The sequence below is a fragment of the Corylus avellana genome, chromosome ca2, assembly GCF_901000735.1.
Source record: "Corylus avellana chromosome ca2, CavTom2PMs-1.0".
Classification (NCBI taxonomy): Eukaryota; Viridiplantae; Streptophyta; class Magnoliopsida; order Fagales; family Betulaceae; genus Corylus; species Corylus avellana.
The window spans coordinates 13,764,143-13,787,323 of record NC_081542.1 but is presented as its reverse complement, the minus strand read 5'-3'; the positions used below and the strand labels follow the sequence as shown (position 1 = coordinate 13,787,323).

Below are 23,181 nucleotides of genomic sequence, written 5' to 3'. Positions count from 1 at the left end.
ACTCCAATAAACTTTGTGCATTTTTTCTTTTGAAATAGTCAAGCATTGTATTTGACTTTCTCATCATCTACAAATAAATTTACATGATCATTTTGAGTCTTTAGAAAATAAAGAAAAAATATGTGTAGGTTAACAATGAACAAACTCACATGAATAACATAATCATCACATAGACTCTAAGTCAAACATTACACTTTAACTCTATAATTATTATTCTCTTCCTATTCCATTGATCTAGTAACTTATTCCAAATTTATAATACTCATATTCACATACAATAATCAATATGATTATAATATGACATATTAGAACCTCCCCATGGGCTTCAATTTCCATTGAACTCATGAAAGTCTAGGGTTAATTAACGCTTTAAATGTAATTAACACATCCAATTAGCAATCCTAGTGTTCACATACCAAAAGCCCTAATTTAATTCATACTATACAAATTATGGTTTATGTCCATACTATAAACAATAGTGAAATTAAAGCTTTGAACCCATTAATCTAACAACCCGGATCTTAAATCATGCATAGAAATCCACTACACATAAAAGCCCCTAGTTAATTTTAGGAATTTAGCTTCTTACTAAAATTCCCCCAAATTCGGACCTAATCAAAATTCTCTAAATCATTATGATTTCAAACTTAAAATTCAATGGGTGGAACAAAAACTCAAAAAGAAACTAGAGATTTCTCAATGGCATTAATTATAAAAACCCATCAAAAATTCTCATACGACCATACCAAATCAAGAATCAAAAATCCTCACAGAGAAAAGATCCAAGATTTACATACATACATAAAGAAAATAATAACAACAAAAAACACAGAAATTTCCAAGTAGCAACAGGAATTTCCAAATTTCAAAGCCGACAGCCAATCTATGAAGCAAAAAAAAAAATAAATAAATAAACTTTTCTGATTCTTAACCAAATTTCCAAGCCAAACAATTTAAAAAGTAACCAAAAGAAAACCCCATGATTAACCTAAGAAGTAAGAACCAACAGGTGGAGGAGAGTTGGGGGGGCCGAGACCTATCAATTTATTTTGGACGGGGACCAGTATAATTTATTTATTTATTTTACTCCTTAAAATATCTTTTTTGAGGAAGTGGGGGGGGGGGGGACCATGGCCCCAGCTGGTCCCCCCTCCCTCCGTCTCTATGTGTAAGCAACGTCATTGCAAACATGTATTAATTATAGAGACTTTTTGGAAGCTAGCTATAGCAATTTGAATAATCGGTAATATATTTTTTAAGGAAGTGGGGGGGGGGACCATGGCCCCAGCCGGTCCCCCCCTCCCTCCGTCTCTGCTCTCAAGTCACCCCCATCTAAAATGAAATGGTCAAGCCACCTCCTATGGCCAAGAAGGGGTGGCTTATTTTTTTGTTAATTTATTATTATTATTTTTTTAATCTGAAATATTATTATTTTTATTATTTTTTTGTAGTGGGACAAGTGTCCTATTTATAGCTCTTAAATTTCTAAGAAGAAATTCTAGCCATGAACTAAATATTCTCCGATCCATAATAGACTGGAGATGATCCTATTTTTTTTTTTTTTTTTTGGGTGTTGGCCATGTAGATGTAGTTGGCCTTCTCAGTATGTGGTGGGCCCTTTCATTAATTGAGGCCGTAGGTTACTAGTGATGTTACAACAATCCTTTTTATTTTTATTTTTTTAAGTTAATGTAACTTTTAAAATTGTCAAAATTCAATAGTATTTTAAAAAATCACATTAATTTTAGAAAGATAAAAATATGGTCAATAACACTACTCATAGTTTATTTATATTTGTATATCAAAACTAATTATGGTTTCTCACATTTAAAGAGATATTTTTTTTTCTCTTACAAATAACTGTTTGTTTATTTTAATAATAGATGAATCTATCAAGTGAGTTTTTTTTCAGCTACAAGCATTATCAATACAAAATTTAAATAAAATGAAGTACGATTTTGTTGTAGATAACTATACTGAGGGGAAATTAATGAAATATTCAAGGTATGTTTGGCATTGTGATTTTAAAGACAAAAGGTGAGATTTTAAACCAAATCGTAAAAAAATAGATGGTTTGGGATTGTGTTTTTAAAACATTGCGATTTGAAGACATAGAGAATTTTTCTACGTTTTAAAATGCACAATTTTAAAATATTGCGATTTAAAATGTACAATTTTAAAAGCTAAACTACGATTTTAAAAGTCAAATTATAATTTTGTCAACCGTTTAACTGGGTCTTTAAAAATCATATTTTCAAATCATTATTTTTAAATCCCACTTTTTGAGATTGCAAACCCAAACAAATCCTCAATGGAAATTGATAATGAATGACTTTTATTTGCCGAAGAAGCTAGCATAGACTACAATTTAGCATAATTATTGTTTTTTTAATATTCTTTTGAGATTTTGAATTTTAATGTTAATTAGATGCATTATACGGTAATTAAACAAATCTGGGAAAGAGTTCAACAACAAGAAGGTTTTGGTTGTTGGGTCTGGGAATTCTGGAATGGAAATCGCCTTGGACCTTGTCAATCATGGTGCCAACACTTACATTATTGTTCGAAGCCCTGTATGAATATCATATCAATCCTTGCTCTGTTTTTTCTTCTCTTTTTTTATAAACCGGATTATCCGGGTCGGGTGAACTTGACCCTAAATGTCAAGGGAGATGATGTACATGGCGTTAGTTTTATTGAAGCGATTTGAGGTAGGCACGGTGGACTCGTTGCTGGTGATGATGAGCAAGGTGGTTTATGGAGATCTGAGCAAGTACGGAATAAGAAGGCCTAGTGAGGGTCCTTTCTATATGAAGGATAAGTACGGCAAGTATCCGGTGGCCGACGTCGGAGCCTATGAAAAGATCAAGGCCGGAGAAATTCAGGTAACAGTTTTAACTTCTACTTATTTAGGTCGATCGTCAGCTTAGCCATAACTTCACCGTTAAGTTTGGTGACCATGTTTGTGGTTGAGTAAAAAGCATTTTACTTCAATCTCTCTTTTGCATTTTTTTTTTTTTAAAAAAAATATATATATTGGGATCCTGAATTTTATAGAAAATTTGAGTATTTTAAGAGAGGAAGAGGTGACTCGCCAATCCCGAGTCGTAAATTATGCATTTTAAACTATTCGAAATAAATGTCTAGAGTAAGTAATCCTCGTAGCCCATTTTTTTGACCGCTAAATTCTGAACAATCTAATAACAGAAAATCTCAGTCTACGATCCATACAAATATATAAGTAGTTTAACTACTTTTGACCTTCATAGTCCATAAACTGATAAATGCCAAGGGGTTGACCTTCAAGCCTTCATGCTCAGAAAAAAAAAAACAAGTTAGGAAATCAATGGTGGCAGCATTGGCACCTAAGCAAATGATGCATATTCATAGGGTTGGCAATTTGTGTTCGTATATCCAGTTTAGATTGTGTAAAGACACGTATAAAATACTATATAGGTTAACCATAACTCGATATATTTAATTAAACGGATGAAACCCTTTAATCCTAACTCTTTAATTGTGCATGTTATTATGTCATGTGTTGGGGTTTGGGTCGTGTCGAAGCATAGATATAAAATTATATGGGTCAATTATAACTAAACTTATTTAATTAAACGGATCAGACTCACCAACCATAATTTTTAAATTTTGTATTAAATTTGTATCAAATTCGTAAACTGTGTCAAAAATTTATCAGTTCTTATTTCTTTTAATAACGGAGTTGTTGACTGACCCTGCATGGCATGATGTATATTCGCAGGTGATACCAGCAGAAATAGCAAGCATGAGTGGGAAGGAGCTGCTTTTCGAGGACGGCAAGTCACGTTCATTTGATACAATTGTTTTCTGTACCGATTTCAAGAGGTCCACAAACTTGTGGCTCAAGGTAAAGCTACTTCTTTTGATTACTTGTTAAGTTGTCCAATCTTGTCTCTCAAACAAAAAAAGGAGAAAAAAGATGTTCTAAAATAGCTGTACTCCTGGTTAGAAAGATTGTTAAACGCGGATTCCGCTCATCTTTGCGTGTTAAATATGAGTTGTATCGAGACATATTTGTTCCTTATGTTAAATGTCGTATTATTTTGAACAGGGGGATGACTATCTTTTGAACGAGAACGGGCTTCCGAAGCCAAGTTACCCTAATCACTGGAAGGGAAAGAATGGCCTATACTGTGTCGGATTTTCAAGAAAAGGGCTTTATGGAGCTAGTACTGATGCACAAAATATAGTTGATCATATCAAGTCCCTCATGTAAAAAAATGTTATGTTCCGCATAAAATTCTGAAATAATCTTTTTTATTTTCAGTGAATTGTCTTTGTGGACGATGAGGCTAATAATACTCATTATGCTCTAAAGAATTGTATTTTAGTATTGTTAATTACTGGTGTGATATTGCCAACTTACCTTGATAGAAACTTGGGATTTGGATGACCGATTCTTAGATTTAATAAAGTAACAAAATAATCTTATCATGAGTTCTTGGGGTAATCAATATGGGAAACTAGAAGTAGATCCCATACCCTAAGCTTCATATGTTTGTTGATTTCTATAAATTTATGTTTCCTTAAAGAACAACCTAGTAGATACAATGCTAAATCCTTTAGGAAAGAAAAGAATTAGAGTAGAAATCATACATAATTCATTGCTTAGGGAAATCGATAGCTTAAGGAGTAGATACCATGCTCTTATGTTGACAAGCATTAAATACATCAACATGATTGAAACATTGGCGTATTTGTATTTTAATTAGTCTGATTAGTGGTGGATATCAAATCTCTAACCTTTTCATTATCTTTATCTCTTTCAACATTGGTGACAATTTGGCAAATTAATTTGGAAAATCAGTTTTAAACAAAATCAACAATCTTCGTGGGAATGATCTCATACTTGCACCATATACTATCGTTTTGATATCGTGCACTTGCGAGTAAAACGCACCAGTTATTCGCCTATTAATTTAGGTGGGTATTTGGCACAACACCACATAACAGCCTCCAAAAAATTTCACTTCATCCTATCATATGCGTTATTCATATCTAACTTTAGACCCATATAACCCACTTTGCTCCACATTCTACTATGCATTATATTGTAACTAAGTTGTATTACAAATTTTAAACATAGAAGGTACTAAAAAAAAAAAAATTACTTTATAAGAACTTAAGTGAATACAAGGAAGGACTTATCATAGTTGGTTTACTCAGGCTAATCAGTATGCAATAAGGGTGACAATTTGTGTTCTTATATTATGCTCAAGTCGTGTTAAAACATGAGTATAAGAGTATATAAGTCAATTTTAACCTGACTCATTTAATTAAACAGTTAAACACTTCAATCGTAATCATCTAATTTCATGTTAAGTTGACGAGTTGCGTAAAAAATTATCACTCTAATATCTCGTTTCGAAGCATATGTATAAAATTATGACATATGTCAAATTTTAACCAATTAAATGGATTAGACCTTTCGACCATAACCCACTAATTTCTTGTTTCTGTTTATGTTAAGATTCATGGTTGTGTCAAAAATTATTGTAAACTTTAATATGCATGAAACTCGAGAAATATGACTCTAAAATTAATTTGAAGATATTTTTTTGTAAGATAATTTAATAAAAATCAAGATTTGGCTGGCCCCCACATACCTAGCTATTACAAATCAAATCTGGGTCATCCTTGCTGTACCCTCTCGAGTGATGACAACTACATTCGTTTAATTTTCCTTTCAATCCAAGGAAACAAAAATATATATTTAAAAAAAATAAAATAAAAAAATAAAAACAAAAACAAAACAAAACCAGATGCATAGAAAACCACAATTCCACAGCCCTTCTTATCATCCATGTTTCCTCCTCTGCAATAACAAAAGGGAGCTCTGGTAGAATGCAGGAACAAGTAGCAATAATCATCGGAGCTGGCCCATCTGGGCTTGCCACGGCGGCGTGCTTCAGCCGCCTATCAATCCCATACATAATACTCGAGAGAGAAGATTGTTTCGCTTCTCTCTGGAAGAAATATGCCTACGACCGTCTCCAGCTCCACCTTAGAAAGCAATTCTGTGAACTCCCCCACATGCCATTCCCGGCGTCTTTTCCGACGTACGTACCAAAAAGCATGTTCATCCAATACTTAGACGACTATGTCTCCCATTTCAACATTAATCCCCTGCACAGGAGGACCGTTGAGTCCACAGAGTACGATGAGGTCTCCAAGACATGGCAAGTGAAGGCAAGAAATGCAGGCTCCGGTGAGGTTGAGGATTATCGCGGGAAGTTTTTGGTGGTGGCGACCGGGGAAGCCACAGATCCTTATACGCCGGAGATTGAGGGATTGGACACTTTCTCCGGTGAGATTCTTCATTCTACTCAGTTCAAATCTGGGAAGGAGTTCAACGGCAAGAAGGTTTTGGTTGTTGGGTCTGGGAATTCTGGAATGGAAATCGCCTTGGACCTTGTCAATCATGGTGCCAACACTTACATTATTGTTCGAAGCCCTGTATGAATACCATATCAATCCTTGCTCTGTTTTTTCTTTTCTTTTTTTATAAACCGGAATTATCTGGGTCGAGTGAACTTGCACCTAAAAATTTATATATGTATATATATATATGCAGGTTCATTTTCTGTCAAGGGAGATGATATACATGGGGTTAGTTTTATTGAAGCGATTTGAGGTAGGCACGGTGGACTCGTTGATGGTGATGATGAGCAAGGTGGTTTATGGGGATCTGAGCAAGTATGGAATAAGAAGGCCTAGTGAGGGTCCTTTCTATATGAAGGATAAGTACGGCAAGTATCCGGTGGCCGACGTCGGAGCCTATGAAAAGATCAAGGCCGGAGAAATTCAGGTAAAGAGTTTTAACTTCAACTTATTTAGGTCGATCGTCAGCTTAATCATAACTTCACAGTTAAGTTTGGTGACCATGTTGGTGGTTGAGTAAAAAGCATTTTACTTCAATCTCTCTTTTGCTTCTTTTTTTTTAAAAAATTGTTATCATGAATTTTATAGAAAATTTGAGTATTTTAAAAGAGGAAATAAATTATGCATTTTAAACTATTCAGAATAAATGTCTAAAGTAAGTAATTCTCTAATAGAAAATCTCAGTCTACACTCCATGCTAATATATAAGTGGTTTAACTACTTTTGACCTTCAAAGTCCTAAACTGATAAAAGCCGATGAGTTGACCCTCAAGTCTTCATGGCTAAGAAAAATAAAAATAAAAATAAAGTTACGAAATCAATGGTGGCAGCTTTAGCACGTAAGCAAATGAGGCATATCCATAGGGTTGGCAATTCTTGTTCGTATGTTGAGTTCAGATCGTGTCGAGACATATATAAAATACTATATAGATTAACCATAACTCGACTTATTTAATTAAACGGATCAAACATTTTAACTCTAATCCTTTAATTTTGTATGTCATTACGTTACATGTTGAGTTTGAGTTGTGTCGAAGCATAGATATAAAATTATATGAGTCAATCATAACTAAACTCATTTAATTAAATGAGTCAGACTCATCAATCATAACTTTTAAATTTAGTGTTAAATTTGTATCAGATTCATAAACTGTGTCAAAAATTTAGCAGTTCTTATTTCTTTTAATAACGGAGTTGTTGATTGGCCCTGCATGGTATGATGTATTCGCAGGTGATACCAGCAGAAATAGCAAGCATGAGTGGGAAGGAGCTACTTTTCGAGGACGGCAAGTCACGTTCATTTGACACAATTGTTTTCTGTACCGGTTTCAAGAGGTCTACGAGCTTGTGGCTCAAGGTAAAGCTACTTCTTTTGATTACTTATTAAGTTGTCCAATCTTGTCTCTCAAACAAAAAAAAAAGAACATAAAAAGATGTTCTACAATAGCTGTACTCCTTTCTAGAAAGATTGTTAAACTTCATTTTTGCGCGTTAAATTTGAGTTGTATTGAGACATGTTTGTGTCTTATGTTAAATGTCGTATTATGTTGAGCAGGGAGATGATTATCTTTTGAACGAGGACGGGCTTCCAAAGCCAAGTTACCCTAATCATTGGAAGGGAAAGAAAGGGTTATACTGCGTCGGATTTGCAAGAAAAGGGATTTATGGAGCTAGCACTGATGCACAAAATATAGCTGATCATATCAAGTCTCTCTTGTAAAAAAATGTCATGTTCCGCATAAAATTCTGAAATAAACTTTTTTATTTTCAGTGAATTGTCTTTGTGGACGATGAGGCTAATAATACTCATTATGCTCTAAAGAATTTTATTAATTACTGATCTGATATTGCCAACTTACCTCGATAGAAACTGGGATTTGGAAACCCGAGAAGCAAATTAAATTAGATGAAGTTGGGGGAGGAATATTAATTTAAAAATAGACGCGGCTGTGGCTGACAACCTTACAGTTTTGAGCAGTGTCACTGGGCCTCTCTTGTATTTGATGTCGGGTGGCAGTTCGTCTCTTTCGATAGCTGCTTGGGTTCCTAAATCACAACATCCAATCCATCCATCCATGCCAAGTGGCTGTGTGCCAACCGTGAATTGGCTATCTTTTTTTATCTGGATCAAACAAAAACACGATTTCTTTTTCTTTCTTTCTCTTTTTGAGCCACAAAAGAAGACGAAAGTTGACCCACTTCTTTTGACCCTCTTGTTGCCATTTGGAAGGACAAGAACCTGTTGGTCATGAACTTCCTTGACGTTCGACAGTCATCGCTTTGCTGTCGGCATTGCAATCGTTTATGATAGTTGTTTCCGATTTGGAGCCTTTTTTGGGTGTGTATTTTAGAGACCGAAAAATGAATTTAATGTTCAAAAAGTTCATTTGAAAAAATAAAAATACCCGTTTTTAGTAAACGAAACTGAAAGCGCTTTTAAGAGCCAAAAAATAATCAAAACACTCTTTTGACAAAAGTTTAAAAATGAAATTTTTGTCAAAAAAACGTTTTTTTATTTTTTTATTTTATTTAAAAGCTTTATTTCTTAAATACAATTCTAAACAAGCTCTTAGTCTCCTTGGCACAAGTGTGTTTGAGTTTTTTGATGATGGTGGCTTAGTTTTGGGTATAGACGGTGAGTTGGATTTTGGTTTTTGAATGGTAGTGGTTTTCTGTTGGGGTTGGATTGTTAGGTCAAATTCATTGCCCATATGCACCAGGTGAATAAGCTCAAGGAGCAAAACATCACAATGGTTGTTGGGTCATCATGACAAAACACAAAACATAGGAAATGATAAATCGAATAGGTTCGCAAAAGAACCTAGGCTTCTAGTTTCATAAAGGTAACCTAGACCTTTAAAGGTTTGAAGATAATAATCAACCATGCTTTCTTATTGATAGGGTTACATCACTTTTGTCTATAGAAAAAGCTTAAAAAAGCTTCTTAGAAAAATCCTCATTTTCAAGCTTCTACCAAAATGTAACTTTGAACTTTTTTAGAGCCACACAAAAAAAAAAAAAAAAAAAAAAAAAAGCTTTTTAAGGTTTTTACCAAACATAACAATTTTTGCCTCAAAGAACTTCTTAAAGTACTAAAAAGCTCTTTTTAAGTGCCTACTGTGCCTTTCTCAAATAGGCTCTAAGTGGCTGTGTCGAGGGCAGTTACCATTACATCATTTGCTTTCAGGGGCCCATAAAAATACCTTGTAACCTACTATGCTCTACCTATTCGAAATAATAGATGTAGAAAATTGTTACAATCAAAACTTCACCCTCACTACAAATTCCTCTCCCCCCGGGAAAATATAAATTAAAAAAAGAAAAAGAAAGACCTAAAGAATGTTACAGCAGGAAAAAAGAGCGCATGCTGTGGAGTAGTAACCAATTAGGCCACTATACTTCCCAAGAATGGCTGCTATAAGAAATTTAAGATTTACCACTCAACATATGGTAACTATGCCCAGAGGAGTCCGTCTATGCCAATTTCCAAATTTGAAACCGGGCTCTCCCCAAAATCCTGATCTATTGCTTGGTTGTCTCTCCATAAATCTACATATGGCTCCAACAGATCAGAGGATCTTTCTGATGGGATCCCATAATCTTTGAGAATGCAGGATGAAGCAGAAGTAGCTGCTTCTCTCTCCAAAACAGCAATGTAATTGTCTTCAAATTCAAAAACTAGATGCTTGTCTTTGCATGCTGATCAAGGTCAGAGATAACCATAAGAAATGAGAGCAAGAAAAGAATGGACAGGAAACAGACAAGGGATGTTACCACTTACAATCTATAAGGTGTGCTAGGTGATGGATGTTCTTTATTCGACTTCCATTGAATTTCAGAACCTGCAATTGTTTTTGTCTGAGTATATTTATATGAAAGTGGCAGTGGATGTCAAAGTACTATGTAACTTACTTGCTGATTGCTCATATCCTCGTACCCAATGTTCACGTCACTTGCTAAGACCTATGAATGTAAAAGAAGATAAGCGAAACTGTACTACAAACATGAGCATGTAATCAATAGGGGTATTAAAGTGGCTGACAGTATGTAGGGGTTAACTTAGGTTGGACTCGCTGTTGGTTTGTCCACCTTGGTTTAGTATCAAATCTAAGTAAATCCCCTTCCCCTTGGGTTAAAGGGCCACCCATCGAAAGGTTGCTATAAACATTATTAAAAGGACAAAAAAAAAAAAATCAATTTCCTAGAAGAACGGTGGTTCAATGCAATGGGATATGATTCTTCTCTAATGAAATGAAGAAATAATAATGACACAGAACCTCTGTCAGTTCTTTGAGCTAATGACAGAAGCACAGAAGAAAATAGCATTAAGTTATACATGTATGACAGGATTTTTCGTAGAGTACAACCATTATCTCAATAATCCATGCCTATTGTTCGAGAACATAGCATGTAGCTAACCTGTGATAAGATCACAATCTGTTCCCCTTTGAACCTCGCCAAGGAATAACGTGCCTTTGCCAGTAGTTTCAACTAACCACAAGAACGACCAACTAATCAAACTTCAAACCAATATTATGCAATTTGGTAATAAAATATCAATTTGGACTACTATTGTGCTTAAAGGTGTCCTTTACAATTTACAACTTACCCCTATAGTCTCTTCACACTCCTCACTGACCAAAAAAAACAGAACATTAGTTAGTCATCAGAATTGATAAATGTTCAAAAATAACACTTGTGTGTGTGTTTACGGGAAAAAGGAAAATGGCTCTATGAAGAGGTTTTATACATTGCTGAGTGCCAGGAACTGAAAAAAACAAAACAAAACAAAAACAAAAACAAAAAACATACTCTATCAGTGGTTCTGAGAGTGGGGTAAACACCAAACCAGCAATTATTAGATAAGAAGGCTGATCTCCATCAATATGATAGGGAACCTTCAAGTAAGGACACAAGGAACCAAACTAATTAGCATCGGGGCATGAAACTTACAAGTGAAACTAATGCATTCCATCATTAAATACCGAATCAATATTCTAATCGCATACCAAATGCACTCGAGGATTCAAAACCGCTTGAACTTTCATGAACTTTCCTGCTCTAATTATACCAAGCTCTGCTACATCACCAGCAAATCTGTGCAAGAGAATCATTATTCAAGATGACAACATAATCATGGATACGGCATTAAAAAAAACTTCAGGAAAGAATCATCACGGATGTCCAGGGGCATGAAGAGACTGAAAAAAAAAAGAAAGAACAAGTCTTAGATTTAGTTAAATAATTCTCGACGTAGGGCCCTTTACTTTTGACTAATGAGGTAGCGAAACGCAATACGCTCATTGGATCGGAATGGCACTGTTCCTTCACATCCCACACGAACATCATCAAAGCTTACAATCACATCCCCCTGAAAAGAGCAAGTACTATTAAAGTTTCTAACATATATAGTAGTCAGCATTCTTTGGAATGCTATGGAAAAAAGCACCCAAATCTGAAAAAGCATATAGCATATTAGCCTTTTCTTTTTATCTTAGGCAAGGTTGTTCTATTAGGTCAATAAAACTATGAACAATTACAAAAATTGTTCAACTATGAATCACATATGCAAAAATAAGGATAATGCAGTAAAGATGTCCATAGTTTATATGATTATGCTTTGTAGTCCAAGATGGACCAAACTAAATCAAAATGCCCCATTTAAGATTATGCTTTGACACCAGAGCTAACTTAAGAGCTTCTTCTATTAACACATCTATTGCCATTGGCTTTTCTCCTATTATTGTAGCTAGGGTGAGCAAATACCCGCAGAACCCGACCCACCCGGTTTCCCTCACAAAAAAGTAGATTCGGGTTAAATATTAGGATATCCGCACATGGCGGGGCGGATTGCGGGTATCATTTTTAAAATTTTCCGGGTACCCGCCCCGCCCCGCAATATAACCCAACCCTAAAAAAAAAACCTAATACCCACAATAACCCATCATATCTTCACTTCACGCCACCTCTCATCATCATCTTCTTATTTTTCATTTTCTTCTTCTTCTCTCTCTCTCCAGAATCTGCTTCTTCTTTCTTCTTCTCTGCACCTCTCTTTTTTCTTCTTCTTCTTCTTCTTCCTTCTCCTCTGCACCTCACTCTCATCGGCGCTTCTCTCTCTCTCTCTCCTGCGGCTCTCTCCCTCTCCCTCTCCCTCTTCCTCTCTCTCTAGCGGTCTCGTCTGCAGCTCTCTGAGTCTTGGGTTCCAAACCCGCGTCACCCGCCCAAATCCGCATCACCCACCCCACTCTGCCCCGCAAACCCCAAAACCCAGCGGATATTGTTGATTATAGCCGGGTTGGGGGTCTCATTTTTAGTACCCGCAACCTGCGGGGCAGGTTCTGAAAATGCTCAATATCCGACCCGATCCGACCCGTGCTCACCCCTAATTGTAGCTTTTGACTTTACATAGTTATTTCAAAACAGCTTCCAAAGTATTCATAACATAAGATCTAATATGCTATATATGTTGAGAAGCACTAATGATCCAAGGACCCTTTTTGGTGACTGTTTTAGAATGTAAAAGTGCAATTCAGTTTATCAAGTTCTGCAAGCTGCAAATGGCAAACACACCTCCTTTAACACATTATTTGCATCAGAAGTGGGTTCAACTCTCCGTACCAGTACACCCTGCAGAAGACAGATATTGTGAGGAGACATGTGAGAAACCTAAACTAATTGACAGACATAGGGCTACCAAGTTCACATACAGATAGGGGTGAAACTAAGATTTTAGATGTGGGGGGACAAAAAAAAAAATTTTTTAAATAAAGGGGTAAAAATTTGATTTTAGAATTATAGGGGTATTTTTAAAAACATTTGGAGAACATTTTGGAAAAGCCCCCCAAGCCTTCCGCCATTGCAGATAAGGATAAAAATTGATATCGTGTTTGTGAATTCATAGCAATTGATATCTCTGAAAACATTTTTAGAACTTTATATTACTCCAGCAGATTCAAGAAACCCTTCTAAACTAGGTAAATAGACATAATACCTCATTAGACTGTACTCTTAAACATGCACGTAGGGCTGGATTCTCCAACTTTTGCAACAATACACCAAGGCAAGGAAAACCTGAAAGTTAATCTTTGATATATTATTAGGACATTTTCATGTCAAACCAAGTTAAATTACTGGGTATATATATATATATATAGAGAGAGAGAGAGAGAGAGAGTAAAACCAGTGATAGGAGGAGCTGCATGTGGCTCATCGATATTTAAAGGGATTGATGCTAGTAAGATCTATTACTTCCATAACTCAGTTGCATTTATCTTTGCTTATGTCTAACTATAAATCAAGTGTTCATGTGCATTACAAGTAAGCACAAAGACCCAGAGACATTAACAAATGTATAATCTCTACAATAAAAATTCCTATGAAGAAACAACAGCTTTATTGGATGGGTTAGAGTAGGTCATGCTTCGAAGGGTGATGGAATTGTTGGATAGCTAGAGAGGTCAGGTTGGAAGCTGCTGCAATATAAATGTTTGAAGGATGGCTCCTTTGTGCTTAATGTGGTGTATTTTGGAGAGAATGTAATGCTCAAAGCTTCGAAAATCGTAAAAGAACACTATTAGAGTTAAAAACTATTATGTTCAAATCACTTTTTGTTTGGATAGCGACTTACAATAGCTCTTTCTTTCTAATTTTCCAAAACTTTTCTTCTCTTTAGTTGGGGGTCTCTCTTGTATACTTTCGGTGTACTTAGGTTGCACTCCTTTGTGCATTCTAATAAGATTGAATTACTTATCAAAAACAGCTTTACTGGAAAATGGTAGTGACAAGAAGCATTGACTTAATTATTAAGAAACAAAACAAGAATAAAAAAAACTAGCAAACAAGCCAAAAGATTTATAGAGCAGGGAAGTATCATAAAAGCCAAAAGGGAATGGCTAGGCTAAATCCACCATGGTTTGGGTTGAGTTCAAACTGTCAACTGTGATGCAAAAAGTTATAGTTTACCCACTTGAAACCTGATTGTACTTGCTTTTTAATCATAATTTAAATGTTTTTAATATGTAATTCTTCTTATTAGAAAGCGCGAACAGGCGTAATCCAAGTACACAGAAAGTATACAAGAAAGGCCCTCAACTAGGGAGAACTAAAAGAAGATGAATCCATAAAATCTAAGAGACTGGAAAAACGAGAATTGGTGTTACTCATAAGTTTAATGTATTTAGATTGGAATGTGATTGCCTTTATATTTTCTGAACTTTCTTTTTGAGGCAAGTGACTTACACATGCAAGTTTTACAGATTTGGAGCTAAAAAAATTCAAAGATGTGATTGGATGTGATCTAATAGAGATAAAGTGCGATTTTTAAACACACAGTAACGAATCAAACTGGACCCAAACCACAGGTGAATAAAATATGACTTTATAGAGTAGCTAGGCGTACAAAGTATAATTGACAAGTTAGTCTTCGAATAAGTAGCCTCACCTATTAAATTGACTAGAATTTAAGACACTTTGAGAATCATGTAAAGATAAACATGAATTTACATCCTTAAATTGATATGAGCCCAAGTGGTGGAGGCCTTGGTCTTAAGGTTTGCTCCCTTCAAGGTTCAAGGTTCAACACCTTGTGGGTGCAAACAATCTCTTGGGGCCACACCTCCTGGTGAAAAGCCAGTGAATTAACCAATTCCGTGTAAGAAAACTTTTGAGGGTGCGGTGCACGGGACCGGGGTTTACTCTGCAGGGGTGGGTCCAAAGGGCCCTGCCTTGGATAGGTTCCCCGACATAAAAAATAAATAAATAATGCCTTCTGCTTACTCGATCTTTAGTGCAGTATCATTCTTATCCAAAATGCCTACAAATACATAGATCTTGCAGAAAAAAGAACCCTAATTGTGCCTTATATATAGATGAAGGTCAAGAAGAGTTTCTCACCCGTGTATTTCCCATTCTTTTCATAGTCCTCAAGAAAATGAGACACAACTGTAGTTGGAATTACATATCCAATATTCTCAGCCTCTTCAGATCTGTAAACCTAAAGGAAATGTCTCATAAAAACATAATAGACCAAAAAACACATGCATCCGAACAAAAAAACAAGTGGCCTTTGCACCAGGCAGGAGCAAAAGCTACAGAGAATTATTGAAAAGCTACAGAGAATTATTGATCAATAAAACTAAGAAAATGGCATGGCATAACAGATGTTAACTTTGATAGCGCGCCACAAAATGTACCTGAAATGCCACTCCAATGCACTCCCCCTGGTCATTGAAAGCAGGGCCACCACTATTACCTAAAATCTAGCAAGTATAAGCAGTTGCCATCACACAGATATGGAATAATGTTTGGGCTTACCAAAAAGAAAAATGATACTGAGAGGAAAAAGGAAGGGGGTGAAGGGGGATAACTTGTAATATTTTGAGCAGTTGAATACAAGCGCCTTCCAAAAGGAAAATGCATTATTTGGAAAGGTTTCGACTTGGAAGGATTAAGAAAATAAACTTAAGTTTTTTACCCACCAGGATTTATGGCCGCATCAATTTGAATTCCTAACAAATCAGATGATCCATGGGCATATGATGTAACCTGATGATAGATAGAGTTGGTAAGAAACTTGATATTATATTTTTGTTTAATGGCAATCTGGGATAGACATAACCAAGGGCATCAAAGTGACTAGAAATCAAACCTCTATGCGTGATACAACTCCTTTTGTCACTGATATGGTGTCCCCTCCAAGGGGATATCCGACAACAGTAACTGCATCCTACCCATTGATAAAGCAGCACAAAAAGCAGTTTAATAGATTTGCCTAGAATAGATGTTTACAGCACACATAAAGAGGATTTCCTTTCTATGAAGTAAGAATCTTCAAAAAATAGCAGCAATTTTTCACGTTTCCATAATATATGCAAGTTAAATAACCTTAGCACAAGTGGTATAGATTAAGAGAAAGGAGCTATACTCAACCCTATAACATTTGATGTCAAGTTTGGATTAGGTGGACAAATATAGCTTTTAATCATACAACGGATAGAGTTCTTTGAGTTCAGAGGATCATTAGTTAAATGCTAAATATAGACTTTTATCATGCAATAGAGCTATGAAATTTGGTTATATGTCCTAATTATACTGAACCGGAAATCATCCTTTCAATTAAGGTGAACAACTCAACCCAAGGCGTGTTGATTATTGAAGAATGAGGTACACATGACAACATGCCTCTAACAAAATGGGGTAATTTAGACCTGAAGACATGGCAAGCGCCCAAAATTGAGTGATTCTGCTCCCTCCCAAAATTCCTTGCTTTCTACTGAAAGCAACGCTATATCGCAATCAACACCCCTGGCTAAAACCTGTAGATAAGATCACTGTGAATAAGTAAACTAAACTCTATCAAAGCGAATAAGCTTGGCACCATCTTGACTGAAATTTGAGGACCTACTCAATAGCCTTTAACAGTTATGTGGTTAAAAATTATCTTCCGATTTGGTTTTCAATTTGGTTTTCCTATCAGATAAGAAGCAAAACAAGTTATAGAAGTCCAAGCACATCCAAGTCCCTTAACAACCATTAATGTAAAACACATATGATGCAACTTAGGAGTATAATACCATCTTATAAATGTACCATAAGGACCATACCATCTGAAACTGAAAAACTTAAGCAAGCACTCAGTCCAAGCAACTCAGCACCTTGCTTGACTAGCGTGACTGTAAAAAATTAACAAGATTGAGTTGACCTCAAGGACTACAAGTTCAGCTATACATCGCAAATCAAAGCATAATCATCAAAAAGGTTAACGATCCTATATTGCCTAAAATATTGGTCAAAAGGTACATCAGCTGTAAACAAATACCTCAAATGTCATTAAAGACAATGTTCATTCAAAACAAATTTTATCCCATATAAATCTTGGCTTACTTTTTTCATTCAACTTTAACCTTGTCTTTTGACAATTAATCTCAATCCCAGTAATTGTATTTGATTTTAGTCTCATTTGCTTTGACCCAACCACAGAATTTTAAGAATTAAATCCCTTTTGACAAACTTGTAACAGATGGACCCTTATAACCAAAACCACTGATACTCACATCCATGGAATCCATTACAAATCCCAGGGAATCCATCCATGCTCACTTCTGTTCCACATGCAATACATCAATTCATAATGACTCTTTACTGTATGGTTTGTGGTTTTGTACCTTCAGATATTATGAAGATAAATAAAATCATACTACTCTTGTAGGATTCTCAGCCTCAAAAGATAATTATCATCGAGAAGAATCATAATGTTGTGATTTTTGAGAAACATACTCATAAAGCACAGCAGTATTTCTGTAGGAGCAATACCTTAGCCACATATTTTGTATCATCTCCTCTTCTCTTCACTTTGACCTGAAATAATTGAAATAATAATAATTAATTAATTAATTAATTTGTATTAAAACCCCAGACATTACAAGGTAAACTAACAGAAAATAAAATAAATATCTGATAAAGATTAACACCGAGATAATTAACAATTGGACTTGTGAATCTCTGCCCTAGTTCCTGAACAGAAAATACTTCATTGAAAAGATAATTCAAAGGGTCCAGGTGATGTTGAGGAAGTTGGGGCGTTATATGCCAGGAGCTGCATAGTTAGAATTTGATCTTAGCTATCTACTTCTAGTTATAGCAGGCAATAGAAGCTCCACATGCAAGGTGCTGCATTCATTGTTTTAATGGGTATTTTGAAAAGTTTAGACATAGTGATTTATATATGCAACTGGTTTTATCATAGTGTTTTGACATATTAGTAAATTACCTGTGTATGATATTCAACACAATGTGCATTTGTCAGAAGTTTCCCATCCCCAATCATAAAAGCACTGCATAAAAGAGAGGGCCAAAATAAAAAAGCTTATAAGACTTTGTGAATAACAGTAGTTAATTACAGGCACAACGAGTAAACCACAAGACTATAAAAAAAAAAAAAAAAAAATTCAAAGCAAGTGGCTTAACTACTTAATTGAAGTACTTTCCACATTCTTCAAGAGCAACTAGCAGCTAAAGATTTAAACTTGCCTTCCAGTGCTTGTAAATTGTCTTTGTTTTTGCCAAGGAAGGGAATAATCTGGGGCAGTATGGGTGCAGTAAACCTAGACAAATGCCAAAGTCACTAATTCTTATCAAAACTAATATATAGCAAATAACTATAATGCAATTACTGACAGATACTACAAAATTTGACACATTAAACATACAAATCATCCTTAATGAACTAACGTTGAGAATATATTTAATGTGAAAAGAAAAATTCTCTCTACACAGAGAGGAGTCCAGCATCCCTCAATGGATCCTTTGGCATGATATAACTGTAACCACCAAAAAAAAATATATAGCAGTTTTATGTACCTTGCCCAATTTTACAGCAGAAGCAGTTTATTTTGGAAAGAGCTCAGGAAGCATTCTTTACTCATCCTTGGAACATAATATAACTCTTTAGACCAGAATGAGCAATGGGCTTTGCGCACTGTAGGTACTCCCCATACCCAAAAAAAAAATTGTGTAGATAACTTGAGTGGTTATCCCCAATATCCAATTAGCACTTTTGCTAGAATACTTTAGACTACAAGAGGTCATACTATATGCACAGTGAATTTATCATAAGCCAAGGGACTGATCAGTTATTATGGTACTAGATATAGTCTAATGACTGAATTGTCTAAAGGACCCGCATGAGCTTTGCATCTTAGTGTACATAATATGAGGAAGGAAGTTACCTCAACACATATGAGCTACCCCAATTACAAATATATGAAGGTACTATGCATGAAAAAGTTCAAGAAAAGCGTGATGTCCGGCTCCACCATCACTTAGCAGAGAATGAGTTGAAAACAATGGTTTAAAACTTTTACCTTCACAACAGCATTAAGAAAAGCTCCATCTTGAAGATTCCCTGGTTCTACCTGAAATCAATGGAATCACTTTGTATGGAAAAAGAGTGAAAGGAGATGACCACGATTAAACTTGTTTAAAATTGTTAAATTTTATAAAATACACGAAGGAGAAAGATGATAGAAATTTGTGATATAACAGATCTCGTAAAAAATTATATAAGTAGAGTAAGAATTTTTAGAAAGTAAAATCTCTAGATCTTGAGAACCAAGTCATAATGTGGAAGGTTCGTCACAAGGAAACGCGCATTAAGAACAAATTTCCGTACATCAGGAAAATGAAAAAAGATGCATTGAATCATCGACACAACCTCATCCTAGAGTAACCTTTGTAAGAATCCTGCAGCCAAGAAGTATATTAATTTCCACTAGTAACTGAACGATAGAGAATGTACCTGCTGTTCCTTCATATCGAACAGGAACTCCTTCTTGTCTTTTTTTTGTGTGCCATATAATTTAAAAGATGTTGATTGAGAACGTTTGATATCCCCTCTACCACTATTTCCATCAGCATATGAACAAGGTCGTTCATCGTTTGACCTTCCAGGAATCTTCTTCTGTGTAACAGCTTCTTTCTGCATGTAGTGAACCAAAATTGTAAACTCAAGTAAGACCTTGAACTAATATTTCAAATACATAGATCACACCAACGAGAGGCACTAACGCAGAGGTTTCACCAATTTTGCTCTCCCACTTTTCCTCTTTACACTCTCTTCCAATGGGCAAGGAGACAATAAAGTTCTTCGAGCTTCAAAATATTGGTCCCCCTAGTTGAGTGTCTCTTTTGTATACTTTATGTGTACTTGGGTTGCACAGGTTCTTCTTTTCGACTAAAATTGAATTACTTATCCCAAAAAAAAAGGGTCCAACCTACCACACATTCTGGCAACTTGGACCTATGTTTGAGATTATACTCTCTCCTGTTATCTTCTAATATTCTCATTGTCCTGTTACTTTTCTTTTTCTTCTGAGAATGCCTCAAATGTGCAATCGTCTATAGGGTTTTCTCTTTATGTTATATATCATTACACCATATCAAAAGGAAAATATATCTAGCAATTAACCATTGTTACAACACAAACACACACACATGTATAAGCACCCTAACCAACTGCATATGTCTGCTACACGAATCCGATATGTGCACCCATTAGACCTCCAAATATGTTCACAGATACCAATAATACAATATGATAACAGTGACACTATGCACGTGCCGTACACACCTAGATGCTCAATGTCACAATAATTGCTTCAAAAATAAAATTAGCATTTTTCACCAAATTTGCTCCTAATTGTCACATGAATACACAGACACACATAGGAAGAGAGAGAGTGAGAGAGAGGGTTAACCTCTCCGTTAGATTTATAGTTGGACGACGATGACGATGACGACGACGACGACGACGACGACGAGCCTCTTTTAGGACTCGAAGCTCCGCGCCTGTGATTGATGGCTTTGGGAGTGATAGAGCCAATAGATCTCTGCGGCGTGGCGAAGAGGCGTTGGGAGGTAAGAGACCCACGGAATTTCACGGTGGAGTTGAGCACAGAGAAGCAGCAGCTTCCAACTACAACGGCCATTTGAAGCTCGCTGTTTCACTTCCAGAACTCCAGTTTCAGTTCTTCCTTATCCTCTGCTTCGCGAAATTGGATTAGGTCGATGATTTTTGGCGCCTCGGCGGTTTTGACCAATCGCGTTGCGTTTTTTTTTTTTTTTTTTTCTTTGTTACAGCAGAAGTGGGCCTGGAACTTTAAAATCAAAGCCCACTTTAAATGGGATGGGCTACTTGAGTGTTCCAATGAACTCAATGCATTGGAGTATCCAACATGACCAAAAAAGGCATGTTGAGGATATCAAATTTTGAACAAACCTATGTACAGCCGCAAATCATATTCATAACAAGTTCTCAGAGAATAATTCAATAAGTTGGAAATCACGTCTCATAAGCGGACGTTACTGATTTGAATTCTCCTTCTCCGGACATGTCAAAAATATGTATCACGTTTACGTGCAACAAAGTCTCCACGCTTATTAGCTACAACATTGGATTAGAAAGTTTTTCGCCAAATACAAAGTTAATTGAGTAATATTGTAACACACAACACAAATAACTAATATGCATATACTCAAATTGTATCACACTTTTATATAATTGGGTTGATATCACAGTATCTATGAATCATTAGATCAATAATTTTTTAAAATGAAAAAAAATCTTAAAAACTATGAGCATTGCCACACTAACCTAATTGTATATAGAAGTGGGATAAAATCTGAGTATTTACAATTACTTATGTAAATGTAATTCTTTGCCATGTTATATCATTCAATAATTTCTAATTATATTGATATCTATTAAGTCCTAAATATATTTATTATACATACCAAATCTTACGTGTAAGGGAGTACAAGCGGTTACGGTTAGTGGTTATTGGCTAAAACTGCTAACCATAACCGCCTAAGGCAATTATTTATTTTAATAACCGTCAACCGCAACCGCTTCGTTTAAGCTGTTAGTAGTTATTTTATAATTAGCGGCTAGTGGTTATTCAAACCAATAAACGGCGGTTTTATAACCACTTTATATATATATATATATATATATATATATATGAGCTTTTGCACTTTTTTTGGCCTATTTTTTGGGTTGGGTTTCAAAAAAAGAATGAATATGGTGAAACATATCTCTAACTTGTATTTAATTAAACGACCTTTTTTTTAATGTTATATATATATAAAAGGATAGGCGATTAACGCTTTTTCTTACTCATAAAACCGCTAAATTATCTACAAAAACAATTAGCAATTAACAGTTGTGAGGCGGTTATAATCGTTCGGTTTGTACACCTTTACTTATCATCCACAAGGAATCATTAACAATTAATTATTGTTAATTACATTTTAACGATATTTGATACATTTCTTCTTACAAATGTAGTGGGTCAGGACCACGTGTATTTCTCTGAACTCCCCTGTTTGTCGGACCCGGCAAGCCTGTACAGCTACAGCCTTGGTCGGGCGTCAAATTAACCAAAGCAACGGCCCCTACCATTATACGGAATTTGGACCTTTAATGGCGTCATTATTGGCACCGCCCAGTACCAGAGCCGCCTTTGTCCGGAGTGCACCCCATCAGACATGTTGCTTCTTCAATTCTTCTTGATATTTTATTTATTTTTTATTTTTTATTTTATTTTTTTTGTGAATATCGAACAAGATGGAAGAAAATTTTCATTATGTTATTCATAAAAATAAAAAAATAATAAAATAATAAAATAATAAAAAATAAAAAATCTCGTTCCAGAATTACAGAATTACAGGATCTCCTCCTCCACCGACACTTCCACATGATGAGGAACCTTCGTAGAGAAAGCAAAGATGGAGCCTTGAATGATGATAACTAAAAACAGCAACATCAATATGTCCGTAGATGTGTCTCTTTCACCAGTGTAGTTGGTGCTCCATGCATTTACTATTTTTATTTTTTTATTTTTTATTTTATTTTTTTGTATTTGTTGGTCCATATATTTCATTACAAAAGTGCGTTTTTAAACTCAATCTAACCGGTCACGCATATCGGTCTAGCATTAATTGCATTCGTTAAAAGAGCGCCAAATAGAGTTTCGTTAAAATGATTTTTTTTTTTTTTTGGGAGAAATTAAAAAAAAATTATTGGGTGAAATAATAATAATAATAATACTAATAATTGGTAAAGAGGTTAAACAATTTGATTTCCCCTGCCCAATCTATCAATAATTATACCATAGGGACCATAGTACCTGGCAATCATTTATTAGTGGGACAGGGGAAAAAAAGTGGGACAAAAAAAGAGAGTGTCAATCGTGGGCAACATTC

At 35.3% G+C, this 23,181-nt stretch overlaps 2 protein-coding genes and 1 pseudogene across 2 annotated transcripts; 2 read left to right on the top strand and 1 right to left on the bottom strand.

The window, feature by feature from the left end:
* Nucleotides 1–2,450: 2,450 nt before the first annotated feature.
* On the top strand, nucleotides 2,451–4,255 carry LOC132169091 (probable indole-3-pyruvate monooxygenase YUCCA10; annotated as a pseudogene).
* A 1,543-nt stretch (nucleotides 4,256–5,798) lies between these two features.
* On the top strand, nucleotides 5,799–8,253 carry LOC132171345 (probable indole-3-pyruvate monooxygenase YUCCA10). Its single transcript, XM_059582639.1, has 4 exons — nucleotides 5,799–6,495; nucleotides 6,614–6,847; nucleotides 7,652–7,777; nucleotides 7,976–8,253. Exons 1-4 carry the CDS (start codon nucleotides 5,884–5,886, stop codon nucleotides 8,138–8,140), a joined length of 1,137 nt encoding a protein of 378 aa, XP_059438622.1. The 5' UTR covers nucleotides 5,799–5,883; the 3' UTR covers nucleotides 8,141–8,253.
* Nucleotides 8,254–9,438: 1,185 nt separating this feature from the next.
* LOC132170409 (protease Do-like 2, chloroplastic) lies at nucleotides 9,439–20,991 on the bottom strand. The gene is made up of 21 exons (XM_059581390.1): nucleotides 20,676–20,991; nucleotides 19,718–19,897; nucleotides 19,284–19,334; nucleotides 18,451–18,524; nucleotides 18,191–18,254; nucleotides 17,734–17,778; nucleotides 16,629–16,736; nucleotides 16,070–16,147; nucleotides 15,900–15,966; nucleotides 15,615–15,673; nucleotides 15,316–15,415; nucleotides 13,415–13,494; nucleotides 12,994–13,050; nucleotides 11,688–11,791; nucleotides 11,430–11,517; nucleotides 11,233–11,318; nucleotides 11,030–11,054; nucleotides 10,840–10,911; nucleotides 10,333–10,383; nucleotides 10,202–10,262; nucleotides 9,439–10,119 (listed from the first exon to the last, which is right to left on the bottom strand). Exons 1-21 carry the CDS (start codon nucleotides 20,904–20,906, stop codon nucleotides 9,875–9,877), a joined length of 1,926 nt encoding a protein of 641 aa, XP_059437373.1. The 5' UTR covers nucleotides 20,907–20,991; the 3' UTR covers nucleotides 9,439–9,874.
* Nucleotides 20,992–23,181: the final 2,190 nt, after the last annotated feature.